This window comes from Amblyomma mixtum, chromosome 3 (genome assembly GCF_055824585.1).
Source record: "Amblyomma mixtum isolate Tamu chromosome 3, ASM5582458v1, whole genome shotgun sequence".
Taxonomy (NCBI): Eukaryota; Metazoa; Arthropoda; class Arachnida; order Ixodida; family Ixodidae; genus Amblyomma; species Amblyomma mixtum.
Window position 1 is genome coordinate 316,901,219 of NC_143014.1, and position 24,602 is coordinate 316,925,820.

At 49.1% G+C, this 24,602-nt stretch overlaps 1 protein-coding gene across 1 annotated transcript in view; it reads right to left on the minus strand.

Moving 5' to 3' along the window:
• Positions 1 to 24,602, minus strand: part of LOC149355712 (uncharacterized) — a 36,960-nt gene that overhangs the window by 8,527 nt on the left and 3,831 nt on the right. Inside the window, exons 3-8 of the mRNA XM_089576168.1 lie at positions 17,714 to 17,864; positions 16,094 to 16,239; positions 13,552 to 13,649; positions 10,183 to 10,339; positions 8,392 to 8,559; positions 6,259 to 6,378 (exon numbers count right to left, since the gene is read on the minus strand). Of these exons, the coding sequence (XP_089432294.1) occupies positions 6,259 to 6,378; positions 8,392 to 8,559; positions 10,183 to 10,339; positions 13,552 to 13,649; positions 16,094 to 16,239; positions 17,714 to 17,864 (840 nt within the window). The remainder of the gene's footprint in view (positions 1 to 6,258; positions 6,379 to 8,391; positions 8,560 to 10,182; positions 10,340 to 13,551; positions 13,650 to 16,093; positions 16,240 to 17,713; positions 17,865 to 24,602) is intronic.

Below are 24,602 nucleotides of genomic sequence, written 5' to 3' on the forward strand. Positions count from 1 at the left end.
TGAAAGAGTGAGAATTCAGCGAGCCTTGGAGACAAAACACTAATAATCCCTTTCAAATTTCAAAGTACAATATTGCCACGTATCACTGTAGTGTTTATTCGTTCACGCTCAAGGCTGCAGGAAAGGGCTGTTATCATTTTTGTTCGTGACGCGAGAAGCGACCAGTCTAATCTCGATTGATCGCAGCCATGAAAGGCTGCATCTAGCTTTTTCCAGATTACTGTAGATGATCTTGTCCTGCTATCTGGAAGTTTCTTTGCCGGTTTTAAATTGAGCGATGCCGCGAGCGGCGGGCATTCGTAGTTCGACGACCGACGAGCACGTTTGTTGCTTACCCCGCCGCCGAGTGATTCAGTTCTTTTCCGGGCGCAAGTCAGCCCAAATAAAGAGCTTCGTTTCCAAGTCTTGTCTGTGTTTTCATGACCGCTGGACTGCCGTCACTACAACGTGACATCTGGTGGAGGTGCTGGGTAGCCTTCCATGTACCGGACACCCCCTACAAGCCGTGACGTCAGCCCTCTGAGTCATCAACCGCAGGACCTGAGTCCAATCCACCGCGCTAGCCGACGCCTGCAAGGGGACGCACCAGAGTTCGGGACTCTGCCGGACCCTACCCGGAAGCGGAAGCCAGCCGCAACATCTACCATGAGCTTGCCCCAGACGACGACTCCAATCATTCTTCACCAGCCCCGGGTGCCACCGGCCTTCGACGCTTCGCCTGGCGCCGACCCCGAGGAATGGCTGGAGCAGTTCGACCGTGTGGCTATCTTCAACAACTGGGACGATGCCACGAAACTTAGGTACGTCTTCTTCGCCTTGGAGGGACCAGCAAAAGTCTGGTTTGAGAATGAGGAAGCTAACCTCACGAACTGGGAAACCTTCAAGGAGCAGCTTCTAAAGACCTTCACGAACGTCGTGCGAAAGGAGAGAGCCCAGCAGCTGCTACAGTCTCGCATACAACATCCAAACGAGACCGTTGCTGTGTACACTGAGGAAATGGAGCGTCTCTTCCGGCGTGCCGACGCGAGCATGAAGGAAGAAGAGAAGGTGAAGTTGCTTATGCGAGGAGTTAAAGAGCAACTATTTTCCGGCCTCGTTCGCAACCCACCGAAAACCGTCGCGGAATTCGTAGAAGAGGCATCCACAATGGAGAAAACTCTTGACGCCCGAGCCCGCCAGTATCACCGCCAGCAGCGCTTTTTGTCAGCAAGCTGCATGGATACCGCTAACAACGATAACCTGCGGGAGGTTATACGTGAAGTTGTGCGAGAGGAGCTCCGACGATTGCTGCCAACGGGAACGCAGCCGCAAATTTCATCGCTCACTGACGTCATCCGGGACGAGGTTGAACAGGCCTTGGGTGTGACGCCGACACCAACGCAGCCTCTGCAGCCCCCAGCCATGACTTACGCCGCAGCTGTGCGCAGTCCTGCACCTCGACGACGGGACCCAAGCCCCTATCGCCCTCAGCCAGCTGCGTTGGACCGCCGCCCACTCACCCAGCCCGCCCGTCCTACGAGCGACGCGCGCAGCCGAGGAAATGCGACGAGTGGAGAACTCCCGACCAGTGCCGCCCACTATCCTTCCACTGTGGCGAAGCCGGTCACGTCCTCCGGCACTGCCCATACAGAAGACTGGGCATCCGAGGGTTCTCTTACGATGCTCCACGACCCCGACCCGGCCAGCGACCAGCCGAAATCGAGGAGTTTTTACGTCGGGAAGAATACTCATCGCCGAGCCGCCTTACACGTTCCCCGTCGCCATCGTCCCCGCGCTTTGTATCTCCTAGCCGAGGTTACGCCGTGCGTGGACGCTCCCCCAGCCCCCGAAGGTTAAACTAAATAAAGCAGCCTCTGGAGGTGAGGTCGCTTCTAGGCGCAATGACAAAGATCCTCCATCGACGAGTACTCAAGACCATGCCTCAACTACGACGACGACACCGACGACGACGACACCGACGATGACGACGACGCGGCCAGACTTGAAGCTTTTACCGCTGCCCAGTGAAGTAACGTCGCAGTACGCCCACCGCAGCCTCACTACTCGACGAAGCCGAGATCGGACACCGAAGACAACGTACAATACGAGAACGCGAACAAGTGACCTTGAAGTTACGGTCGACGGTCACGCGGTTACTGCCTTGGTGGACACGGGAGCTGACTACTCTGTCATGAGTGGCCCACTCGCTGTCCGACTCAGGAAGGTAACAACAACCTGGGATGGCCCGCTGATCCGCACCGCAGGTGGCAACCTGATTACGCCGTAAGCACGCTGCATCGCGAGAGTTACTGTAAATGGGAGAACCAATGCGACAACCTTCCTGATCCTACAGCAATGCTCGAGAGACGTGATTTTGGGAATGGACTTCCTGAACGAACATCGGGCGATCATAGACCTTCGATCTAAGTCGATCAAGCTTTCCACGGAAAAAGCCATACCTGTTGCGACGGGCGCGACTCATCACGTTGCCTTAAACGTCCTCGATGAAGCATTGAGCGTGCCGCCCCGATCAAGTGTTCTCGTCAGCATAGGTACTGGAGACATCGAAAATGCCGAAGGCGTTATCGAGGGGAACACCCAGTTACTCCTGGATCGAGGATTGGGCGTCCCGAGGGGAGTGGCCGAAATCCGAAATGGCCAAGCCCAGGTGTTGCTAACCAACTTCAAGGAAGAATACCGGCATCTAAACAAAGGTACGACGATCGCTTTCCTCGACGAGCTGGCAGACATCAGAGACGTATTTGCCCTACCCGACCAACCCGCAGAACCATCTGACCAAGGCCATCAACCCACGTTCGACATCAACCCGGCATTACCCCGGAGCAGACAAGACCAAATACGCAGTCTTCTTCAAAGGTACACCGATTGCTTCTCATCAGCATCGAATGTGCGACGAACCCGGCTTGCCAAGCACCGCATTGTCACAGACGAACACGCACGACCACTCCGACAGAGCTCCTACCGCGTATCGCCGCTAGAACGCCAAGCTATCCGCAAGCAAGTTGAGGAAATGCTTCGTGACGACGTCATACAGCCATCGAGGAGCCCCTGGGCAGCACCGGTCGTCCTAGTGAAAAAGAAAGACGGAACCCTTCGCTTTTGCGTCGATTACCGCCGCCTGAACAACATTACGCAGAAGGATGTCTACCCCCTCCCCCGCATCGACGATACACTGGACCGGCTGTGCAACGCTAAGTACTTCTCATCGATGGACCTGAAGAGCGGCTACTGGCAAATTGAAGTCGACGAAAGAGATCGCGAGAAGACTGCGTTCATCACGCCAGACGGACTCTTCGAGTTCAAGGTGATGCCGTTCGGCCTCTGCTCTGCCCTTGCGACGTTCCAGCGAGTAATGGATACGGTGCTCACAGGCTTGAAGTGGCAGATTTGCCTAGTCTACTTAGATGACGTTGTTGTCTTCTCCTCAAGCTATGAAGACCACCTCAGAAGGCTTCGGATAGTGCTGGAAACGACCAAGTCTTCAGCCCTGACACTGAAACCAGAGAAGTGCCACTTCGCCGACGAGGAGCTGCTGTTCCTTGGTCACGTCGTAAGCAAGGATGGAGTTCGCCCAGACCCCCAGAAGACGGCTGCGATCGCAGAGTTTCCACAGCCTAATGACAAGAAGGCTATACGCAGATTCCTTGGATTGTACGCTTATTACCGACGATTCGTCAAAAACTTTTCGCGCATCGCTGAACCTTTGACTCAACTTACCAAGGATGACGTGCCTTTTAAATGGGAAACGCCACAAGAGGAAGCTTTCAACGAGCTGAAACGCCGCTTACAGTCCCCTCCTGTGCTCGGGCACTTTGATGAAAACGCCGAAACCGAAGTTCATACCGATGCAAGCGGGGTGGGCTTAGGAGCGGTCCTCGTTCCGAAACATGGCAGACAGGAGAAAGTTATCGCGTACGCTAGCCGTTGACTGTCGAGAGCCGAAGCCAACTATTCTACGACAGAGAAAGAATGTCTCGCCATTATTTGGGCCACGTCCAAATTTCGCCCCTACCTATACGGACGACCATTCAAGGTTGTGAGCGATCACCATGCTCTGTGCTGGCTGGCCAATTTGAAAGATCCCTCCGGCCGCCTTGCTCGTTGGAGCCTGCGTCTTCAAGAATTCGACATAACTGTAGTCTACAAATCTGGCCGCAAGCATTCCGATGCAGACTGCTTGTCACGAGCTCCTGTCTACGCAGCACCCGAAGAGGAAGACGAGGACGCTTTCTTAGGACAGGTAAGCGCCAGCAGTTTCGCGCAGCAGCAGCACTCAGATCCTGGCTTGCAAAGCCTAGTTGATTATCTGAAAGGCAAGACCGCATCGCCTCCCCGAGAGTTCAAGCGACAACTGTCGTCCTTCGTCCTTCACAATAATGTCCTCCTGAAGAAGAACTTCACGCCGAACAGGACAGTGCATCTTCTTGGCGTGCCCAAAAATCTCAGGCAAGAAATTATGCAGGCATGTCATGATGAGCCGACTGCAGGACATCTCGGGATTGCTCACACGTTGCACCGCATCCAGGAGAAGTACTATTGGCCACGGCTAGCTACCGACGTTTCCCATTACGTGAAAACGTGCCGTGAGTGTCAGCGACGCAAAACGCCTCCGACTAGACCAGCCGGACTCCTGAACCCCATACCACCGCCAACTAAGCCCTTTCAGCAAATAGGGATGGACCCCCTCGGCCCCTTTCCGACCTCTTCATCAGGAAACAAGTGGATCATCGTGGCCAGCGACTACATGACCCGCTACGCAGAAGCAAAAGCGTTGCCTAGTGGTGCCGCAACAGAAGTCGCAAAATTTTTTGTCGAACAAATTCTCCTGCGACACGGCGCCCCGGAAGTGCTCATCACAGACAGATGAACGGCGTTTACAGCGGAGCTGACGCAAGCCATTTTAAACTACAGCCAGACAAGCCATCGGAGGACCACTGCCTATCATCCACAAACCAACGGACTCACAGAGCGTCTCAACAAGACCATCGCAGACATGCTCTCCATGTACATCGACGCCGAACACAAGACGTGGGACTCCATTCTGCCCTACGTGATCTTCGCTTATAATACTGCCGTCCAGGAGACAACCAGGTTTACCCCATTCCAGCTGGTATACGGCAGGAAGCCCACGACAACACTCGACGCAATGCTCCCGCACGTTTCCGACGAAGACAACCTCGACGTCGCCGCCTACCTTCATCGCGCCGAGGAAGCCCGAAGACTTGCGCGGCTTCGCATTCAAGACCAGCAGCACACCGACGCCCGACGCTACAATCTGCGCCGACGAGACACGCATTACAAGCCAGGTGATCGGGTTTGGATATGGACGCCAGTTCGCCGCCGTGGATTGAGCGAAAAGTTGCTGCGATGCTACTTTGGCCCGTACAGGGTTCTCCGTCGCATCGGTGACCTCGACTATGAAGTCATCCCCGACGCCACTACAGCATCTCAGCGACGCCGCCCACGCCCGGAAGTCGTACATGTCGTACGCCTGAAGCCATATTATGAACGCTAAAGAACTCGAAGTTTCATTTTCCGTGTTTATTTTCATTTTAAAGCATCTAGACGATGCTTCTTTGGAAGGGGGTAATCCCACGTATCACTGTAGTGTTTATTCGTTCACGCTCAAGGCTGCAGGGAAGGGCTGTTATCATTTTTGTTCGTGACGCGAGAAGCGACCAGTCTAATCTCGATTGATCGCAGCCATGAAAGGCTGCATCTAGCTTTTTCCAGATTACTGTAGATGATCTTGTCCTGCTATCTGGAAGTTTCTTTGCCGGTTTTAAATTGAGCGATGCCGCGAGCGGCGGGCATTCGTAGTTCGACGACCGACGAGCACGTTTGTTGCTTACCCCGCCGCCGAGTGATTCAGTTCTTTTCCGGGCGCAAGTCAGCCCAAATAAAGAGCTTCGTTTCCAAGTCTTGTTGGTGTTTTCATGACCGCTGGACTGCCGTCACTACAACGTGACAATATATTGCTTATGCCTGTCGGGTGATGCAAACAGAATGCCAACACGGCTATCTCTCTGATGTTTCGGAGTTCTACAGCATGCCGACAGAACATGCAGTCCACCATGGGAAACAAGCAGTCCAGGGTGTCTTGCCACCCACTTGCACTGCCATGCAGTTTTCAGTTGGCCTTCACGCTCACAAGTAGCACAACAATAGTTAAATTCTGTAAATTTAATCCAGGAAGTGTGGCACAACCACACCACTGGCACGGTTACGAAAGCCCTATGGCCACAGGGTCCCGCTCACTTCCGGGTCCGTGCGGAGCACCTCGACGATCCGCTCATCTGGCAGCATCAGGAAAGGTCGCTGCGGAGCTTTCTCGGAGGGCAGGAGGAGACGCAGGCTGCACAACACGCGGATATTGCCCTGCGACACCGCGTGCAGAGGAGACCGAATATACACCGGTCCGTGCTCACTTGCAGCAAATGAAGCAACAGCATAGCACCTTCACAGCAGACCATAAAGGCATTGCCTTCAAGTTTCACCATCCCTAGAAGAAACAAGCGATGTACAGTAGCATACGCATCATGCCTGGCCATGTTTCCGTTTTCCTTGACCTGTTGAAATCACAATCATAATCTTGACCTTGCGCGATATTTCAGACCTCACTCAGGAACCATGACACACCTCACAGGGACTTTATTTTGGCTCGAGTCCGAAGTATCGATCGCGAATATGCTGATCATCACCAGCCTGACTATGACCACTGCAGGGCAAAGGCCTCTCCCATGTCTCTCCAATTAATGCTGTCCTTTGCCAGTTGCGGCCACCGTATCCACGCCAACTTCTTAATCTCATCCGCCCACCTAACTGTCTGCCGCCCCCTGCTACGTTTGACTTCACATGGAATCCACTCCATTACCCTTAAGGCCTAACGGTTATCTTGCCTTCACATTACATGCCCTGCCCAAGCCCATTTCTTCCTCTTGATTTCAACTAGGATGTTCTTAACCCACGTTTGTTCCCTAACACACTCCGCCAGCTTCCGATCTCTTAACGTTACAGCTATCATTTTCTTTCCATACCTGGCTGAATGGTCCTTAACTGAAGCTAAACCCTGTTTGTTAGCCTCCACGTTTCTGCCCCATAGGTGAGTACCCGTAAGATACAGCTGTTGTATGCTCTTCTCTTCAGGAATATTGACAAACTGCAATTCATGATCCGAGAGAGCCTGCGATACGCGCTCCGCCCCATTCCCTTACTACTTCCAGCACCTCGCTACCAATTGCGAACTGCTGTTCCGTTGCTAGACTGTTGAACATCACTTTGGTTTCCTGCGCTACCGTCATCCGTAGCGGCAGACGCAGCATGTCCTGTATTACCGTGAGTGTCACTTAGAAACGTGGTTGAGCAGTGAGGGTGGAAGCTGAGCAAGAGCCTTCTTATGCTGCCTATAGCATCAAGACTGCCAGAATCAAGGTCCTCCTTAGCTATTCAGCAGACAAGGAAAGAGGAAAGAGGGGCTCGCTATGACAAACGTGACTGAAGCGAATAGCCACTGCAACCAGTGGGACATGTCGCAGCTTGTGCTGGTCTGAAAGATTTTTTGCCCAGGTGAGTAGCAAGAGTGGACAAGGACAGGACAAGGACAGGATCAGGACATTTTCCGATACTCATACTGTGCAACAAATAGCGCTTGTGGTATGCCCTGCATTCCACCGTTGCGCAGTTCGGGAAAAGCGCTGCACAGTTCGGAAAAAGCGCTGCGCACTACGGGAAATAAGCTTTTTTTTTGGCGCGGAACGGATGCTGATATTGACGTATCATCTAAAAGTTGTAAGCTGCAGTTGAGGTGAAATGAAGTTTGCCAGGTCACTGGCCTGGCAAGCTGTTCCTTCTTAGACTTTCTCCAACAATTTTCTTTTTAGAGGATAGATAGAACACAGTTTACAAGGCTTATTGTTTGCAACGAAGAAGAACATGTATGCGTACAACAGCCCTCGGTCAGAACTGGGGGTGCTATTGGGCCCTTGTAAGCGGAGAGATGTGCACACAGCCTCAGCTCTTAACAGCACGGGAGCAAACTGCAAGGGGCAACCAGCAAAGGGCTGGACATGGAGCGCAAAGAAATTTAACCGTGAAGATGACATGTGCAGTGTGTGGTAAAGCAGCAGATACAATGAAACACACCTCACTAGAATGCGGCAGTATGCACCCAGATGTTGAGAGTATAGCCATAGTCACTCTTCCCGCGGTAGTAGCTTAGAGATAAGGGTAATTTGAATAAATTTGAGACGCGTTAGCAGGTAGCGAAAGGAAAATTGGTAGCTCAAAATCAAGGCGGAGACGCAAGCATACAAGTTCTGGATAAAAATTTGCCAGAAATAAATAGGATTAATATCTAAAGCAAGATGGCAACGTTATAGAAATACCGCTCACCTTAAGTTCCTGCAGGCTGTTCTGCAGGGCGCGGCGGTCCTGCTCAGAGGCATTCAGCTCCTCCTGCTGTTCTGCCACCTTTGCACGCAGGTCTGCAAGAAGCAATTCGAGCCGCCCCTTTTCCGCGGCCAGTGTCGCCTCTTGGTCCTCCGGGGACTCCTGTTCTGCCTGTGCCTGAAAGGCAAGGAAAAGGTTGGGAGCCCAAGGACACAGTACAATAAGAGAAGTAGTTATTTTCGAAATGAGACAAGTGGAGAAACCAAAACTAAGTGAAGTTAAGCTGCAGTGATCAATGAACACTATGATCAACCATGAACGACTGATGAAATGAGCAAGTATAAATTTAATACAGGCCAAATAACTAAAGTCTAATACAACTCAAGTAAAAAATTGGAATTAGCTTTGCTCTGCTATGCCCGGATATACGGAGCGTAAAGCGACGGTTATTCTTGGACAACCTCGGGATCGGAAGAATTTCAATTTTCCAGTCTTCTGCGCCGTCTGGCAGCGGCTCAACTCTCCTTAGCTTCCATGCCGAGCGCGAACATCGTTTTTCCGCCGAGCGCATTATGTATACGCGGCGCACCCTCCGTGCACATGCGCAGTAGCGCAACTGTCTTAAACACGGCTCCAGCTAAAGGTCAGGCGTCGGAGAGGTCCGCGCACCGGCTGTGACGACGAGCCGACGCACCTGCGCCTCTCGGGAAGTCACGCGGCTCTCGCGCATGCGCATAACGTGCGGCGCACACTCATGCGAAGCTCGAGTCTGGCCCGGTTAGTATAGCTTTACGCTACAAAAGCAGTCGACGGTGTTAGTGAACCTAGCTACACTTGCAGCGACCTCTGCCCCGTGCCATCACAGCCATACAGCGACGGCAAAACCAAAGCGCAAGCTCCTGCGTAGCACGAAGTCCATAAATACAAATCGAACAATGCAATGGTGACAAAAACTAGGCCAGAAGGCACAGTAAAAAATGTTGGAGGTGAGGCGCGTGCTGCAATCTCCCTTGCTTCCCGCCCCCTCATTTGTTAAAGCGAACTTCCCGATATCTTTTCAATGGGCTATCACATTATTGCCTCTTGACGATAGAAAAAGTTTTAATGGACACTGACAAAAAGCTAGCTCTCAGGGCAGTTCGTTTTAACCAGTCTCATTTTGCAAGCCATTTCTGCACTTAGCAGGGGAAGAGGGTCATAAAATAGTCTTAATGAAGTCAAAACTATAAACCTTAAGGGAGAATATTTTTACATGCACATTCAAAACATGCCATTCAATTTCGAACAAAGCATGTGTCTGTGCACTTCTGTAATGTGTCATGCAAGCAATTGTTGTGACCTTTAAAAACATTCCTCTGCAGGAAACTTGACAAAATGCATGCAATTGCATTTTCCCAATGCCAAGATATGCAGTAAGGGCAAAATTATAACCCTGCCGATTGCAGGACCCAAGTTCTAGGGTTTTTCAAGCAGCCAGCTCAGAAATGGCAAAGGAAATTTCATCCAGATTGTCCCCACTAATCCATTGTAACCACTAGCACACTAGCAGCTGAGTCAATCAAGCAGCAGCTGCACAATACTTATGATTATTCTCCAGCACGCCCCAAAGTATCTTCTCTGGAAAAAGTCTTCCCAGATTCCACAGCGGAGACTGGTGCCAATGGTTGACACATTTCTATCACACCTCCCCCCACTGGACCCCCCCTGCCCCCCCTCAGGAGCGCCCACCCTTGGCGATTCCATCCTGCAATATCCAAGAGCAGCTGCAGTGAAGAAAGTAACAGGAGAACGCACCATGAGGGCCGCACGCTCGCAGCGAAGCCCTGCCAACGCCCCAGTGGCTTGGGCCAGAGACCACTGCAGTGTTGCCACCTGCTCTGTGGCGGATGTCAGCTGAAGGGTGAGCGAGTCCCGCTGCGGCTCTGCTGAAGACAGCTTGGCCTCCGTTGTGCTGAGTGCAGAGAGAAAGGTGGAAAAACCACAGAGTCACTCCAGCACCATTGCCAGCCTAGTACACCAAAACCTTGTTTATTCGGACTTCATTCGAAAGCGAGTGAAGAAAATGTCCGAATTATCCGAAACTGAAATTATAGAATTAGAGAAAAGCAACTCGCATGAAAGCAAAAGATCAGTGCCTAGCTTTTAGAAAAGAAATATTAAGGAGGAAAACAATGCGACAACGGCGATTTTTGGAGTTCCATCGAATCCTTTAGTTCACGCACACATGATGATTTAAAGGTCCCTGCGAAGTCACTGTGTAACGTGGTAGTTCTGTAGCTTCTTTGCACGTGGGTTTGCAATACAGGAGGCTTCTCCACACAAACGACAAACAGCACAACAAATGTAGAGTTTCTGCGTGCTGGAAGTAAAGATACCACGCAGACAGAAACGACAGAGGCACGCACCAATGCGGATCAACAAGCTGCTTCATGAGTCAAGAAATAAAAGATCAGTAACAAGGCAACTTCCGTTCTAAATGGAAGCTCCGAAAAAGGGACTAGGCTTATGGGTTCTGTAAGCCTGTCGATGGGGGCGTGCAGATTGCAAACACGCCTGTTTGCGCATGTCAGAGGGATGCGATAAACAATGCAATATTACAGTTCAGGTCTATAAAGACTAATATTTGTACAACTACTTTTCGAGCAGGTCATACTTTGCCACGGCGTCACATCGGGAGGCTGTCTAAATTAGCCGATGCCAACCTTGGGGCATTCGAAAAAACAGGCTTCTAATGCCATAGAGTTGCGTGAGAGCTTGGTGGGACTCTGGCAACAGTGAATTATCCGAACTAATGGGGGTCGAATTAACGAGGTTGTACTGCAGCAGCAAAATCAACAAAAAGTGGCTACAGCACCTGTAGCTACTACCAGTGCAATACCAGTAGCTGAGTTGTAGGAGAAACCTGCTCTTAAGTTCCCTTAGGCTGAGTTTTCCGGGCTGCTACATTTTTGTGAGCCAATCCCATCGAAGCTCCAATAGAAACCTATACAATACAGACTCTGCTGTTAATCACAACTATGGAAGTGTTCCTGCACGCTACGTGGGGAACGCAAGTTGGCGACAGTGCTTGACCTTGGGCTGGTATATACAGTGAAACCTGAATGTAACGAAGTTGAAAAAATTCCGGGATTTTTCATTACATCCAGGTTTTCTTTGCATGACGTTTTCGCAAGAAGATCCAAAAGGGAAATGCAGAACGGAAACCAAAAAATGAAATGTAGGCGAAATCACCTGGATAATGTTTACAGAAAACCCCATTATTCAATGTCTTATAGTGCAACTGCCGCCGCCACTCTGCCGCAGCTCGCGCAACGCCACTGTAAGGTGAGGAGACGGGGAAGGCGGGAGCACCACGGCCAAGCTGAAGGAGAGCGCGTACAGTCGAGTCGCTGTCGTAGACCAGCCGGCGGCCGCGGAGGCGAATTCTTCTTCCTGCATGTTCCCTCTTTTGTTTTAGCAGCCGCTGTTGTCCCAGGAAACGGACTGTTTGCCTTGCGTCGCTGGAGTTCCAACGCGCGAGAGCTATCGGCGGAGGCGGAATTACGCAAACCAACCGCGTGCCGGCGATGGACGCGCCTTGCTCGTGCCGTTTTATTTTTGCTATGTCCTATCATTTTTCGCTGCTTTTGGGCATGAACTGTTGTAGTGCCATGTGGTATGGCGTTACAAAAGTGAAAGCAACGGAGATGCGCCGACGGCGCTGGAGCATGACACATTATCTCAACTACAGTGTGTCGCTGCGATTGTTGACTCTGCTCTCATGTCACTTCGTGCTTTATAGTCTTGAAACTTTTGTGCTAAATTTTGTTACCCAGTGGAAGCTAACAGATATAGTCGGCCTAGGGAGTTCGTTTTATAAAGGAGAACTGCCGCTACACGTTCATTACATACAGGTCTCAAATACACACACTTCAATGGGGGTGAATTATCCCCCAATATCGCGGGCTCAGCTAGCGCAGACCAGCTGGCTTTACTGACCTTGGCCGTGGACAATGCGAGACGCATAATACAGTAGCCGACCGACATTTCAGACTCCAATAATTTGGACTAGCGTGGTATTTAGGACTTCGCTGAGGAACCGTCGCGCACCTCATAGGAATTTTCACTACTGATATTTAGGACTTTGCGGAGTATAAAAGTTCTAATTTTATGACTAAAATAGACGTCAACAATACTGCTGTGATAGTTTCTCAACTAAAAGTTTGTTATTTCGGCCTAATACAGATGCGAGCGGGCATTGCTGTCACTTCCAACCCATTTGCAGCCACCGTAAAAGGCCCCATCTTGGATTTAAACGGCGTCATCTTGCCGGGAGGAATCCGACTAGTTTGGATAGGCTTGGCTATTTGGTCTCCATCGTTGCCATTCGTGATAGAGAGATGCTCTCCATTGCCATCGAGATGGCCTACAAAGGACGCTCGATAGGATTGAGAACGGTACAGCGTGACAGCTGCAGCGTCCACTGTTGCTTGGACGACACACCCCGTGGTGTGGGGCAGTAAACGCGGTAGACGGTAGGAGGGCAGAGGGGGGGGGGGGGGAGGACGGGGGGGAGGGGGTACTGCATTCGGAGGCGCTCGCTTCCGCTCGCGTCTTCCCTTGGTTTACCTATGGGTTACCTCTCGGTCTTCGCGAACATCATTGCGCCATGCGAACTGATTGTTCTTGCTTCGCGCAGCGAGTGCATTCATTCGAGGCATGACCGCGGCTGCGTTGCACTACCTGGTGTCATGTGATAGGGTGCGGGCATGAAGAAACCAGGGTATGACTCACTCTAATATTCCTTGTAGGCGGAACATGGGGAGCGGCAATATTCGCTATTTTGAAAGGTGGTTTTTCGCACAAAAGTTTTTTTTTTAATTTCACGAATTGTTCGGACTGTTCGATTATTCGGTCCATGTTTCGGGTCCGGCCGAGTCCGAAAAAACTGTCGGCGACTGTATTGCATTGAATTAAAGTTCTCTCTCCAAACTGCTACTAAACTCAAGCAAGCGTGTGAAATGAGTGAAAAAATATCTGGTCAAAGGCAATCAACAACAACTACAATCAAACTGAAGTGCTGCAAATGTTCACTAAAAACTGCATGGTCAGCAGAAGCAGTAAATTTGTTTCGATCAGCAGGATTCTTGTTCTCATTGCGGTTCGCACACCCGTGCCACTTACCTTACAGCCGACTGGAGCTCAGAGACCGTCGTAGAGAGCTTGGCATTCTTGGTGCGCTCCTCATTCAGCTCAGCGACCACCTTCTCGAGCTCCTGCAGCTAGAAAACAGGCGGAGGGGGGTACGACACAGCCATTTCATTGAAACACTCATCGTCATCAGTAGCCCGACTAACCACTGGAGTAGAAAAGCCTCCCCCATATCGCTTTAATTTGTCCTGTCCTGTGCCAGCTGCGACCGCTTAACCCCCGCAAACTTCTTTACCTCATCTGCACAGAGAGTTTTCTGCCGCCCCCTGCTAAGCCTGGCTTCTCTTGGAATCCACTCAGTTAAAATTCACACAATACGGCTCTCAAAAGACGCCAAGGAACTCGCGAGTTAACTCTTCAGTCCCTTCCCGCTGGCATGGAAATTCCAAGTTGAGTTAATAATCACCTGCTAATTAGAGAAACAGTCTGCTACAATTAGACCCAAAACAAAGTGGGTAAAGGAAAGGTTGGAGGTCACAGACATGCACGGATGTAAGTGGTTTGGGAACCCAAAAAGCACTCCAAAAAGAATAGGGGTTCCTGCAGAACCAGTATGAAAACCCTTGATCTAGAGCACGAACGCAGCTGAGCAGAATTTAGTGAGGGGGCATCGAGAGAACTCCCCTATGCAAAGCAGAAGGATGATGCAGGAACAAAGAAAAAAATGCCTGGGATTCAACCCAGCTGAACCCAGTTAACAGAGTGGAAGGCGATCCTCTCCTCGCTTTCTACTTCAATCTTAGCATGTTTACCCTCTCTAGCTTTAGCCAACGTGCCCTATCGACATTCTTGATCCTAAGAGTCATCAGATTACATCAGCCGCCTGCGATTCACAGCCGAAGCACTGGTTCCAGCGTGCGACTCCTCCATGGCTATCTGTGAACGTCAAGTAACGCTTCGCGCTTTTTATTGTCTTATCAGATGAATGGAGAGTCACGTGATTCAACGCAACTGCGAGGTGAGCGTTGAGTCACGTTGTCCAATGCAGTTGCGAAGGCAATCGAACGCCGCTTGGTTCATGGGCCACAGCTTCGCCGAGTCTTATGGCATGACTGCGCAGCCACACCCCTGCTCCACCGCTTGAAGGTCATCCTCCGGAGCAACATGACCTTGAGGTTTTGCTCGGGAGTAGAGCTTCCGCTCTAAATGCACTGAGCAGAGCCGTGAAGCAAGAAGTGGGACCCCAATAGTGACTAGAAGGGCAAGTCTCTAGAAATTCACGCGAACAGAACGAGCGCTCCTGTTGGGGTAGACACTTCAGCCACTCAAGAGCATGCTGGCTGGCAGGAGACTCGAGCAGACATCCACATTAAAAAGGGTTCGCCATTGTGCTGCAAGGTGACGACTCTGCTGCATATCATGGTGAATCTTACTCTGTGGGTTGTGAACGTTATGTTGGTAACGAGTAGAAGTGCCGGCACCTGCAGTGAACACATATTGGCTTTGATTCCAGAAAGAATGCGGCCCGATTTGACATCACAATGCACCTAGTAACTGCGCAACCACAGGTCTCAAGCACCCTGCAGGGTTTTCAGGTGGCCTTCCACATGTCATCCATCATTACTCCAGAGTGAAGAGCACTGATTACACGACCCGTCTACTAGCGAAGTGCACAGCACTGCTCGAACCACTCACAGAGGAGCCACGTCTACCAAGAACTGGGCACGCAGCTTGAATAAACGTACAATTAGAAGCAGTTCGGCCAGGATCCACACTAATCACTACAAGGCCTCTAATGCAGATCCCCAGCATAGTGTAAGTTAGGCTCACTGGTCCGTTTTTTGTAAACCCTGCAACGCATTACGAGGCAAGGGTGGAGACAAAGGTTGAGACACACAACGGTTTGAAGTTGGTGCTGTATGTGTCCAAGGTAAATGCATTACACGCTTTTAAGGAGAGGCCTGTGGCACTTACCAGAGGCAGCCGTCAAATGGTCACAGAGTCACTCGTTGCGGCATTGCACAGAATCCATGACAGCGCAAAATTGGATATGTGCCCAGAAATTTCCACACGTGCAGTGCGGTTTCCACTGGTGGGTTATCGAATGCCTCTCCCGCGGGCTCATTGCCTCGCTATTTTTGATGCGGCTACGAGGGTGCGACTGTGCACATTACGCACATATATGTACACACATACACACACACGCACACACTTTATACATGCAAATATGCATATGTATTGTAGGCATGTGTGTGTGTGTGTCTGTGTGTCTGTGTCTGTGTGTCTGTCTGTGCGTGCGTGCGTGTGTGTGTGTGTGTGCGTGTGTGCGTGTGCGTGTGTGCATGCGGGTGTGTGTGTGTGTGCGTGCGCGTGCGCGCGCGCGTGTGCGTGTGTGTGTGGGTGTGTGTGTGTAAGTTCTCTGTTCTCTCTCTAAGAGGCCTAGGAGCGCTTCATTGATGGCAGAGCATGAGCCCTGGCATCAAAGCCTCGCAAATTACATGACTGCCAGCCTCTGATTTCCGCACGTATCTGGAGCAAAAACTGCGAAGTAGAGGAAGGACAAATTTGAGCTCACTCTTGTGGTGCTCTGGAGGCTGAGCTGCTCCTTCTCGTTCGACAGACCCTTCATCCTCTCCTCGAGGTCGTGGATCCGGCCCTGGAGCTCGCAGTGCTTCTGTTTGCCAGCTGCCGACGGCCCAAGTGCAGCCGTCACAGCCGGCGCTGGTCACACAACGAAGCCAGCAGGGTTAGAGGCCTAATCTCCGTTTTACACTCGGCATGCAATGTTGTGGAATCTGGGCTAGTATAGCTACCCACAAGAGCATTTTGCTCCGCTGAATATATCACTTTTCGAACCCTCAGTGAGGGTTTGGCTGAAAGCATGGAGTGGTATAAGATATGACAGGCAATCCAAACTGAGCTCAGTTATTGAGCCCTCCGATAATAATCCTCACTGGCAGCAAACAGGCATGCCAGCCACATACAACTCCGGCGCATTTCACTCCTCCAGGTCTAAGTGAGGGGCAGGAAGAAAACGCTAAGCAAAATGAAGTTCAGGCAGTTGCAGTGTCTACATCGAACATACAACAACCATTTTTTTAGCCACTGACATTGCCAGCAATAATAAGAGTGCCAATTTTGGCAGTGTTACACACTGTGCATAGAACGGAGTACACCGGCCATGCACTCTGGCCATTCACACTAAGGAAAGGCACATTTTTTCAGAATTCTTCAAGTGCTGCGCCTTGCAGCACGCAGTTGACATCGACTGCTTGGTATGGGTTTCGACACAGCTTGTCTCGAATGTGCATGGATCGCACCACATTGTTTAGCACCCCAGTGTTCACCGTTACCTGTGCGCTACCACTGAGAGCTGCTGTTTTTAATGCCGGACAAAGCCATGGAGTCATGGTGCTCCGTCACTTAAGCATGTGCGTGTAAAATACCGACCATGCGCCCATGTCCGAATAAGCGCCCACTTCCTTTCCTTAAGATTTTGAATTTTCCTAAAACACTGAACAAAAGCCCATGCATTATGTCACCATGTATGGAAGAAGTTCAAAAACACCGCAGACGCATCAGGAGCCTTGTTTGGCATCTCCTCGATGCTCATCGTGGAGGGAGAGTGGGGGGGGAGGAGGTGAACATGGTACTTAGGTCATTCAGATGATAAGCCTAAGCTCAAGCTCAAGCACTTTCCAAAGGAAACCTTGGGAGGATCGAAAGAGGGAACCAGAAAGGTGATATACGAACTCCGTGAACGTGATGAAAGGAGCATAGGAAAGAGAGAGCTGACGAATTGAAAGCCGGATGCAGTGGTGTGGACAGACGGAGGGTTTCAGATCATGTGGTCACATTCTGTTTTAGCTTACTTTCTCTCCACACAATCGTATATGTTCATCGAGGTTTATTTTTAATGATCTGTCATCTGATCAAGCGAGGATCCATTCCATCATGTGTGCGTTCTGGATTTTCGCGCCGTGGGGTAGCAAGGACCCATCCCACAATATTTCACGATTATCTTCAAATTTTAGGTGAGCGCTTGATATTTTACGGTAAGTGACACTCCAGTCAACAGCTAGAGCTCAGTCTTGTTCCCAGCGATATTCATCGTCCCTGACAGTAGTCCAATAGTACTGCCAGCAAACATGCTTGTAACACAACAACATCTGTGACCACAAAGTAAGCAGCTTGCCTTTGGGACGCGCACTGCCTGTGGCCCCCGCGGCGATGTTGGCGACGATGTTGATGGCAGAACTGGCCACATTCCGCTTCAACCTGCTGAGCAGTGGGGGCATGCCGGCACCGGGGCGGGGCCGCTTCGGCTGCTCCGCGGTGCTTGCTGGCTGCAGAGAGGAGAAATAGGTCGAACCGACAAGCATGCAAGAAGAAATTCATATCAACTGGAGTTGAACACGTGCTGGAGATGATGCACTTATCTGAAGTAACAACACCCAACCTCGATTTTTAATGCAGAATGGCATGCAGGTTCTCAGTGAAACAAAAAAAATTGTTCCAGTGCATGGACAGTGCGACAGCGTCTTGAAAAAAAGTTATTAATGAAGTCTCAGTCACGAGATTGTCAGGAAACTTGCATTTTTGCATGCGGATTCCAAATATGTTATTTAATTTTATGTACAACAAGTCTGTGCCTTTTATGCAACTTTTATGTTATGTTATGCAACTTTTTATGCAAGAAGTTGTTACGCAACATGTTATGCAACTTTTAAAAGAAATTTTGTTGCAGGGAACTGGCTAGATTGTATGCCACTGGTTTCTCTTGACATCGCACTATGCAGTAAAGATAAAATTATCCTGCCTGCAATAGAAGTTATTAGGATTGGAAGCTGTCACTTAAGAAACAGGATTACAAATTTTTCTTCCTCTTCGTGAAGTGGTAACTTCAAAACTCTGTAAATCCACTTCTATTACAAGCGGGATAATAATTTTATTCTTATTGCATAGCTTGATGTCGACAGAAACCAACGGCATGTATTCTATCAGGTTCCCTCCAGCAAAATTTCTTTAAAACTATCGCCAAGAATACTACAGGACTTTAAAATGTATCCAATATCTGACGGGTTGGAATCGTGTACTTCGAACCAATTGGTTTCATTCGGACAGGCCAAGTCGAACCAAATGGAATGTTCACTTGGAACGTCGCAACTGGATGGTTCCAAATACACAACTAGAACCATATGGAAATCCCAATTTGATCCAGTTGGAAACTCCTATTGGACCCATTTCGCCTGGGCAGCTCCCACTCTGCTCCTTGTTGCCTGTGCAGACACCATCTTTGCAGGCGACAGTTCTACCACTCGACAACATCATGCAACCACTAATATTAGGGCATTGAAACTCCCTTGGACGTCCCATGGACGACCTAAACTACCACAGGACGTCCAAAGCAGGTTCAGTGCCCATTAGGATTTCTCGTCAGTTGGCTGTACGTGCAAATGCCACCTCGGAATCAACGTACACGCAGTTCAACCGCACCACGTTCCAGCAATGCGTCCAGTGATAAGCAGAGCAGCGGAGCGAAATGTGCCACTGTTGCTACGTTTATGCGGGAGACTGGGAGGCTGATAGCTGAAAAGCAATTTCCTCGAGTTGAAATTAAACTTTTTGGCACCAGGTTCGACTTCAGCCAGCGCTAGTAATCACTGGTGTTGCAACAGCACATAGAAAACTTGCAACCAAATGAAACTCTTCATAGCTTCCTGGCATGAGCATAGTGAAAGGAGGCAAGCAGGCGCCAAGCTCCAATACGAGGGGAGACTTGTACGTTCAACAGTGCTGGCATAGTTCACTGTGCTTGCATATACTGCGACAGTACTGACTTGCGTGCGTGTCAACTTATCCGCTGATATAGAAAAAAGCCAGCATCACAGTGATTAGTACACTCTGATTGTATGAATGTGGCCGATATGAATTGGAAAAACTCCCTGGCCTGAGAGCATCGGATACAATGTGTAGAATTTAGGATGTTGCAAAAACTCTTCTGCACCCCTACGGATGATAGAAACACGTGAGCCGCAACCGCACCCTCGAGCACTACGTGCTGCCAACACATCGCAATCACCAGTTGCGTTGTATGCAGGAGTAGAAAGTTGTGGCTGCACAGCGATAAAAAAATCGGCGTGAAAGCATATCCCATGCTTGTGCATACAGATTCTTTGCTTTGAAAGACACGAAATTTTGAATGATACCAATTTGTCGTGATCCGGTAAGGTTTCAGATCATCCAGATTCTAATCTAGGAGCCCAACCCGTAGGTTCATATCCTTGACTCACGAGAAGGAATGGTGTGAAAGGCAGCTAGCAAAAACAGGGGAGAGCAAGTATAGAAACAACAATGTCACTGAATGAAAGTATTGCCCATTTCGTTACAGTCTACTGAATGCCCATTTCTTATCTGTTAACAAATGCTTCGATAAGAGTGCGAATCAGCTTGGCCATACAGTTGATGCTGACTGTATCTGCAGTAGTCTTGGACATGTTACAGAAAATAAGAAACAGATTACAATTACACTTACTCCTTCTGAAATGAAACTGGTTGTAATAGAAAATTATGGCTTCGGAAAAGTAACTGAACAATTACAGCAAAGTAATAGATTAGTATGGGTTTATTTTCCTTCCAACATTTATTGCCATAACACATTTACTTAGACAACATTCTAATACTGTGGCTTGGTTGATATTTTGCTACACATTGTTTTAGCGTTTTAATCAGAAAGGATTTCTTGCCTCCTGAGTGGCGTGGACAGGATGTGTCGCCACGGGCTGTGGACAGAGTGAACTGCCGATCATCCAGTCAGAATGTACTTATGATTTGTAATTATTAATATGGAATGAATAGAATGTTTGAATGCCTGAACTGCTAAATAAGATAATTATTTAACTAATATGATAATTAATTTAGCTAATTACTCCGAGTAATTTATGAAATTTAGGGATTGCTAATAATTGCTCCAGAATTGAACGAACCACAAAGATCACAAAGAAAAATAATCAATAAATATTTAACGAACCTGATTAAATAATCAGTTATATGTCAAATTACGTAATCACTTAAACTAATTGATTAAAGTAGTTAACAATATCTAATAACAAATAATTAACCAAACAATACATTAATTGATAATTACAAACAGTGATTAATTATATTACTCTGTAGCATAGGTGGTAAAGGAACTATAAATTCTTTCGCATTTTTACATGCAAGGAGACTTAAGTTCACTTTTATTTTCGGCTGTTCTAAACTACAGACAACCCCTTCCTGGTAGCTATGCTTAATAGGGTTCTAAGTGCACGTTTCTTTTCTGGACATGGTCGCAATAGAAGCTTCGCCTTACTGATCAATTTCGCCTAGAATACCTTACGGCCTCTCCAGGAGGCAGATGACAAAGGTTCTGCTTGGTTATTACTTCCTCTACTCACAAGTCTGCAGCATTACCTATAACCTTCCTTGACATTATACTAAAGCGAGTTCAGCAGATGTAGATAAAATTGGCCACAAAAACCTTCCCTACACTATAAACGTGGTCCTAGCGAGTTAGGACGTGCCTTCACATAGACGGGGCGTTCGTGCTGTGATCAGTGATTTGGTATCCGTGCGAGAAACGAGAAACTATAGTGAGCAATTAAATCATTTCTTTTTGGTGGTGATGCTCCCTTTTTTAGATGCATACATCAGTCGACACTTAAAAAAGACATTGAGATCATGCCTTACGGTAAGATTTCTGGCTGTGATGAAAGGCTCCAGAATTCTGTGCGAACTTTTCGTGTTAATAGAAATTTTTAGCGGGTGGAAAAGCCGAGTGATGGTTAAACAGGCAGGAACGCCGTGTTCAACTAGGTCACTGTTCAGAGAACAGTGCATTCTAACACAAGAGGTGTATGCTTATAAAGTCCAACCTGCTGATTGGTTGCGTTTTCTTGACGTGTGCGCCTTCTGGAATTTTGATCTGCGGGCGGAGTAGCGTATTTACTGGCATAATAGGCTCACCCCCAGTTTGGTCGTGGAAAACAAGATTTTTCTCATTCCGAGCATAATAGGCGCACCTCTAAGTTGGCATTGTGATCAATACTGTACTGCAAACCGACGCATCCCCCCCCAATCTTTATTTAACAAAATTTTAGCTGAACTGACCACTTAATTAAAAATTAAGTTAAATTAACGATTGTTTACGAGAGGTTTCTCGGAAAGAACAACATAGGTTCCAAAGTCCCTACCGGTGGCTGTGACAGGCCCAGCCACCTACTAGTGCAGTGGCGCATCTCTTGACCGCTTCGCCACTGCGCTGATAGTGCATGGTGTGAGGACTCGCTGCCATCTATGAATGCTAAGTAAAGTAGGGCCAATTGTGCATATATGAACATTAACCTACTTAAGATATGTCTGTCGTACCCTTAAGGTGGGGTGTAAGTGTCCCTTCCATTGAAGCACAAACACCTTCTGGATCATGTCTTCTCTCCTTAATTACGTTAAACCTCCACCAATTTATCTTTTACTGCGTTAGCAGCATAACCCCCTTTCTCAAAAATAACCGTGGTGCGCGCGTGTGCATGAGTGCACTTGAGGACACATCCGGGCACTCACTGGTAAAAACGCACCTTCACCAGCCTTCAGCCTCCCTCCGAATGAAAGCAGAAGTAGTCGAGGCAGATTGCTGTGAATGCTCCACGTATGCCGTAGCCCAATCGTTTTACGAAAGAACACCAACAAGCATGAGGCTCTCATCTCGCACAACAAGAACCGGAAGTGCGACAGTGAGAGGCAGATATAAGCCGCACGACAGATTTCAGGATTCAGCAGTTGAAGAACAGCGCAACAAAGCCAGCCTCTAGCTCTTGACATCTATTTCTTATTTTTTTTGTTGCGAAAGCAACAATACGACAGACAAAGTGAGACCTCGGGTGGCCGCCGTCCACCGTAGCTACGCTGAAAATTTTCAATTGTTTGTAATGGTCGTGACGTCACAGTGCACGAATTTCAAACGGGGCCAATTGTGCTTTGGCTTGTAACCATGCAACCAGTTAAAGGAAGCGTATAGTGATGCTCCACGTAAGTGGGGCTGAGTTTAGTTAATTAGTTCATTAATCAATTAGGCTAATTAACCTTTCTAGTGAGACCAGATAAATAAAACCGAGTAGGAAATCGGTCGAGTTGGGGAATCGAACCAGGGTCTCCGGAGTGCGACACGAGCACGCTAACCACTCCGCCGTTCCAGCTCTATGGCTTGGAATGAACAAAGGCGCGTCTAGTGAATACAGTGTCTTCGTTCACTCCCATCTTCCTCCCTTGCCGTTACGGCGAGGTTCAGGTGTCCACCGAGATATGCGAGACATACATTTCCTTTCCTCAGTAACCAATTTGCCGTTGACGAAGTGCAATTTGCCGATGAGGAAGGCGTACAGTTCTGTGGACTCCCAGGCAGAGTTGCAAGGAGGACGCTTAGCTTAATATCTAAACCACACATCAGTGACACAAGGAGCAACACCGCTCTTATGACTTTCGCCTCATCGCGCTTTAGGTCAACAATGCGCCACGCTGAATTTTTTTTTCCTTTTTCAAGATTGTAATATGAAAGCTATCTCAATTTTGTGTTTCTATAGGGTGAAAAACTAGATCAAGTTGTTTATGACCCCATGACTCGGGGCCTGTTTTTTTGACCGATCCAGGGAGCTCCGCCCACCATCCAACGTGGAAGGCACGGGGCTGCCCTGGGTCGTGTCCATCGCCTCTGCCGAGGCGCTGGACGACCGTGGAGGAGGCACGTTGATTTTCGAGTTTGACCTTGACCTGTTGTAAGAGGTCTTGAGGCCCACCGCCCCGGGGGTCTGCGTCCCCTCCTTTGGGGTTGGCGTAGTAGCACTAGCTACTCCACACGAGGGCGCGGATGGCGCGGATGGTGACCTGGACAGGTGCCGAAGTCTGGTGTGGTGCGCCGCGCCCACGCACCACATCGGCAAAGCGTGTTTTTGCACTAAAGGAAAACCTGTTTGTTTGAGCATATCGACTTTTTGCTTCCTTCAAAGAAATGTTTCCAGTAGTCTTGAGAGTAATTATGTATATTTCTTTCTTGCAAGAAGGACAAGCCCTGGAAGGCAGCGTTGTCTCCTGCACAGTTTTCACACCGCGGTGTAGCAATACATTCTTCACATTGGTGGTCCTTCGAAGAGAATTCTGCGCACGTTTTGCTGCCGCGACAACTCTGTGAGCCGTGGCCAAACCTCTGGCAATTGAAACATCTGCGTGAGTTGGGTATGTAAGGTCTCATATTTATTTTCAGGTATCCGACTTCAAGGCTTTCAGCCAGTATGCTGGTGTTGAAGGTGAGGATTAGGTGTTTCCTGTCTATTTCTTTGTTGTCCTTCCTAATCTTTATTCGCTGATCATTTATGACACCTTCATCGGTAAGGCCCTCAAGCTTTTCTTTTTCAGAGAGGTGGACAAAGTCGATTTCAGGTATGACGCCTCGGACAGTGTTTGGAGATCGATGTGAAGTAACGAAGACGGGAATATCCCCTATGGACACGAGGTTTGGGAATTTAGAGATCTGGACTGTGTCATGCAGTTCGAGCAGTAAGTCACCGCTGGCCATTTTTGATACCTTATACCCAAGGCCCAAGGTATCTGTCAAGCACTTTGCTACCAGGAACGGTGATATGAGTGTTGCTTGTGTTTCTTCTGCATTGCTGAGTACAACATGGAATTTCGGGAAAGTTATCTTTCTTTTCTGGAAAAACTCGCCTGCATCGTTCTGCCCTCTTTTCAGAGAGCGATCAGGATTAGAAAGGGTGGGGAGCCATAAAAATTTCAGGTTTTTCAGTCATGGTGCCAGCCACCCACCATGGAGCCCAACGAGGGAATGGGACAGGAACTTGCGAGCAAGTCCCGCCCACGCCAGCTGTACACCTCAAATATAACCAAATATGACGTAACTCAGGGTGGTTGGCCGCACAAGGTTAACCCTAGCCGCCAAGAAAAAAGGAAAAACAAAAAGGGAGGAGGAGACAGGAGAGTTGTAAAAAGAAGATAGGAAAGTTTAAGATGGAGGGGAGGATAGGAAAAGGCGACTG